The sequence below is a fragment of the Brachionichthys hirsutus genome, chromosome 15 (assembly GCF_040956055.1).
Source record: "Brachionichthys hirsutus isolate HB-005 chromosome 15, CSIRO-AGI_Bhir_v1, whole genome shotgun sequence".
Taxonomy (NCBI): Eukaryota; Metazoa; Chordata; class Actinopteri; order Lophiiformes; family Brachionichthyidae; genus Brachionichthys; species Brachionichthys hirsutus.
In genome coordinates, this window is record NC_090911.1 from 12,980,203 (window position 1) to 12,985,202 (window position 5,000).

At 49.1% G+C, this 5,000-nt stretch overlaps 1 protein-coding gene across 1 annotated transcript in view; it reads left to right on the forward strand.

Annotated features, from left to right (window-relative positions):
* The first annotated feature begins 736 nt into the window (after positions 1–736).
* LOC137904510 (glutamate decarboxylase 1-like) overlaps positions 737–5,000 on the forward strand; it is an 8,345-nt gene continuing 4,081 nt past the window's right edge. Inside the window, 4 exon segments of the mRNA XM_068748699.1 lie at positions 737–824; positions 2,456–2,512; positions 3,706–3,843; positions 4,603–4,845. Coding sequence (XP_068604800.1) covers positions 737–824; positions 2,456–2,512; positions 3,706–3,843; positions 4,603–4,845 — 526 coding nt within the window.

Genomic DNA, 5,000 nt, shown 5'->3' on the forward strand with positions numbered 1-5,000 from the left:
CGCGCAGGGGCGGGTGCGCATTTTTCCCTTTGCTTTTTGAGCGCGTGAAAGTGAATCGTGGCAACCGGAGGCTATAAATAACGATTAACGGGTAACGGACAATTCCGCGCCGCGTGGATTTATTAGTGCATGCGCTCCGTGCGCCGCGTCGCCACCAGACTGCGTCCCCGGACTCGACAACCCGTGAGCCGGTAAGATTCCGGTTCTTCGCGGTTCGGGTTCCAGAGAACGGACCCGGTTCGTTCGTTCAGCCCCCCCCCCCCCCCCCCACGCCGTGATGTTCACGCAAAGCAAAACTTAATGAAATGTCGATTGGCGTGTGTTGAGCTGCGTGCGCGTCGCCCCCGTCGGTCGTGCATGTGATTGTTGCCTCTGAACTCATCGTTAATCGATTGATCACAGACATCGATCGGGCTAAAGACAGGAACCTCTTAGTTTAGGGACGATGACAACCTCTTGAGGCTTGTGCGTGAGGCTTGTGCGTGAGGCTTGTGCGTGAGGCTTGTGCGTGAGGCTTGTGCGTGAGGCTTGTGCGTGAGGCTTGTGCGTGAGGCTTGTGCGTGAGGCTTGATTCATTGCCCACCCAGTTAAAAATCGATCACATAATTTTCCAGTCAGACCAATTAAAGTGACTGCTGTGTCTGGACCTGATCAATAGGCTTTGGGGCGTCACTGATCGGGACGTTCTGTTTGCTGTTGATTGATCTCTTTGCCCGCCACTCACTCAGATTGACCGATGGCCTCGTCCGAGTCCAGAACCACCGACCGGGACCGGGACCGGGACCGGGACCGGGACTCCGACCCTTTAAGACCTCCGTCCTCCGGTAAGTCCTCGTCCTCACCTTGTCAATCAACTGATCGATCCTCCTGATCCCCGCATGCACCCCTGCTCTCCGCTGGAGCGGATAGGGATGTGTGCCCGTTCACGCACGCACCTCCCCGCCGCGCTCCCTTCTCCGTGCGATAAAAGCGCGTCTCTCGCGGGCAATTTGCTGCGTGGACGCCCTCGTTAATCATCCGGTTAAATAGAGCCATCACCGGGGGGGGGGGGGGGGGGGACCGGGGCCGGCGGCGCGGGACCGGGGGCGCGGGACCGGGGGCGCGGGACCGCACAAACAACGCGCCAAAAGGAAGTAGAATGAGAAGCGGTTTAATAAAATGTATTTTCCCGGTGAAATTATTTCCTTTTATTTTAATTGTGAGTTAATTTCTTCAACGATTTCACCAAATTTCCAGAAACGTACATTTCTATATTTAGCTGATCTATTTGGTGATTTATCTCCAGTCAGGCCTGATTAGAAGGACCGGCCTGGTTCGGTAGCTCCGCGTCCACGTCCGCGTCCGCGTCCACGTCCGCGTCCACGTCCGCGTCCATGTCCGCGTCCATGTCCGCGGGTTCATTCCCGTTTCACTGCAGCGAGTAACGTTTTAGTCTTCAGCCGAATGTAAAAGGACATCAGGGCAGAACCCAGAACAGAGAACCCAGAACAGAGAACCCAGAACCGAAAACCCAGAACAGAGAACCCAGAACAGAGAACAGAACAGAGAACAGAACAGAGAACAGAACAGAGAACAGAACAGAGAACAGAACAGAGAACCCAGAACAGAGAACAGAACAGCGAACAGAACAGAACCCAGAACCGAAAACCCAGAACAGAGAACAGAACAGAGAACCCAGAACAGAGAACAGAACAGAGAACCCAGAACAGAGAACAGAACAGAGAACAGAACAGAGAACAGAACAGAGAACAGAACAGAGAACAGAACCGAAAACCCAGAACAGAGAACAGAACAGAGAACAGAACAGAGAACAGAACAGAGAACAGAACCGAAAACCCAGAACAGAGAACAGAACGCCGATGTTTGTTTTTGTCCTCCTTGCTGCTGCTGATGTTTCCATTATCTCTCTGTGCACGCTCCATCACACGCCTGCCGGGCGGCTTGAGGTGCGTGCGTGCGTGCGCGCGCGCGTGCACCTCGAGCTTCTCAGGATAAAATGGCTTCAGTAAATGTAAATACTTGCTGTTGCTTTGAGAGTTCTCCATCGGGTTACGCGCGCTCCCCGCCGCTGCGCACTGCTTTTCACGCTGGGGTTTGTGTGCGTGTGCGTGTGCGTGTGCATGACGTGCGTGTGCGTTTCTGCAGACCGACCTGCCACAGACAAGCTCGCTCCTCCGTGAGCTCATTTCACGGGCGTTAACTCCAGACCGCCCCTTGGCTGGGTGTGTGAGCGCGCGTGGGTGAGCCGCTGCGTCACCGTGCGCGCTATTGATTGAGCTTAATCTGGAAAGTATCGAGCGACAAAAGAAACCGAAATGCAATCATTAAAATCAAAGGTCCGGATTCACACCCCCGACCAGGAGCCTGCGTCACGCCCGCACTGCGCTGCCTGCGCGCCACCTCCGCCCATCCATCCATCCTCCGCCATGCAGCTCAAACGCTCCTTCTGTTTTAGCCGACGAGCACGCGTGGATGCACGGATGCACGCGCAAACTGGGGATGAAGATCTGCGGTAAGTTTGGGCGCATCAAATGTTCACGATATTTTCCTGATCAGATTTTATATCTTAAAATGAAAATAATCAATATAAGATGAAAACAGACCCAACCCGTTCAGAGGCCCGAGCGTGGGGCGTGCGTGCTGCCCCCCCCATGTCACTGCGTGTTTATCTTCCAAAGGTCAGTCTCTCAGGTCCGATGGCGACAGCCCCGCACCGCCACAAAATACAAAGTATAATAAATATATAGTGTGTATATATACAGTAAGCAGTAGTAAAAATACAGAGTATAATAAATATATAGTGTGTATATATACAGTAAGCAGTAGTAAATATACAGAGTATAATAAATATAGTGTTTATATACAGTAAGCAGTAGTAAATATACAGAGTATAATAAATATATAGTGTGTATATATACAGTAAGCAGTAGTAAATATACAGAGTATAATAAATATAGTGTTTATATACAGTAAGCAGTAGTAAATATACAGAGTATAATAAATATATAGTGTGTATATACAGTAAGCAGTAGTAAATATACAGAGTATAATAAATATAGTGTTTATATACAGTAAGCAGTAGTAAATATACAGAGTATAATAAATATATAGTGTGTATACAGTACAGTAAATGAATACAAAACAATCTGAAATACAATATAAATGGCTGTAAATAAAGAATAATAATAATAATAATGACTTATTCGATAGTCGTCTTATTAATACTCATATTAATCATTGATAAACCGGGAAAGAATCCTACCTGCAGCCGCGTCCCTCATCTCCCACCGACTTCCTGCTACCTGAGATTTAAAGCCGTCCAAGTGGTTGTTCCCGGTCACGTGACCCGGGGACTGTTCTCGCGATAGCACGCAGTAGTTTACCAAAGGGCGAGAGCACGCGGGTTCTCACTGCGCCGCAGACCCCCCCTAAATGCACCGGCTCACCGGCTGCTCATGTCGTAGGGAAAGGTGAATAATAATAATAAAATAATAAGATATTATATATTTGTTTTTGTCTCTGGCATTGTTCAGGGGGGCGGGCCAAATGCGGAGTTTGGGGGCCCCTCCAGCACCCGAACTTTAAGCTTTAGAAAACAAACATGTTTTATCTCCCCCTTTATTGATCGGTTTTATCCGTGATTATGGAGACGTTCGGACGTAACTGCCCCCCCCCCCCCCCCCCCCACCCCCACCCCCACCCCAGGGCTCCTGCAGAAGAACAGCAGCCTGGACCAGAAGGGCCGGATCCTGGTACCGAAGAACCTGCTGTCCTGCGACAACAGCGACGCGGACACGCGCTTCCGCCTCACGGAGACCGACTTCTCCAACCTGTTCGCCAGAGGTGATAAAAAATAATATAAAAAATAATATAAAAAATAATAATAACAATTAAAGAAGGCGCCGCTAACCTGTCCCATCACGAACGTATTTTTAGATCTTCATATTATTAGCATCATTGTTATTATAAAATAGTATTTTGTTGTTGTCATAATTAATGCAAATTTATTCTGATTATTGTTGTTATTTTAAAGGCCTCTGATAAGAACCAGAATCTTTAGTTTGTTTTGATTTATTTTTAAATATAATATTACTTATGAGTCACAAACAACAACACGGAGGTCCAGAATGACGGATCCGGATCTCTTGCATCCGGATCCAGGAGTCCAGCCTGAGGAAAATCATTTTCCTGAAGTTAGCCAAACATTTTCACCCTTGACCCCTGGGTGATCATGTGACCTCCTAGAGCTGACCGATAAAGAAGCTATTAGCCCGGCTAATGCTCCGCTGATGATGACGATGATGATGAATATATTTATTAGATAGAATGTTACAGTACAAGTACAGTCACACAGTAGCATGTATTACAGTACAAGTACAGTCACACAGTAGCATGTATTACAGTACAAGTACAGTCACACAGTAGCATGTATTACAGTACAAGTACAGTCACACAGTAGCATGTATTACAGTACAAGTACAGTCACACATCCTCTTCATCAGCATGCTAGAGGCTAGCTAGGCAGCTAGCAGAGGCTGCTTGTTTTCACGTAGAAGTCTACAACCCCCCAGGCTAAAGTCACACCCACCTCTCGAACCCTAGACCTGCTGCCCGCTAAGAATGGGGAGGAGCCCACCATCCAGTTCCTGCTGGAGGTCGTCGACATCCTCACCAACTATGTGAAGAAGACGTTCGAGCGCTCCACCAAGGTGCTGGACTTCCACCACCCCCACCAGCTGCTGGAGGGCCTGGAGGGCTTCAGCCTGGGGCTGTCCGACCAGCCGGAGGCCCTGGAGCAGATCCTGGTGGACTGCAGGGACACGCTGAAGTACGGCGTCCGGACAGGTGGGGGGGACACCTGGAGGGGGTTAGGAATATGACACGCAGCCTAGTTACCGAGTCTAATGATGTCACACTGCCTAGTTACCGAGTCTAATGATGTCACACTGCCTAGTTACCGAGTCTAATGTCACACTGCCTAGTTACCGAGTCTAATGATG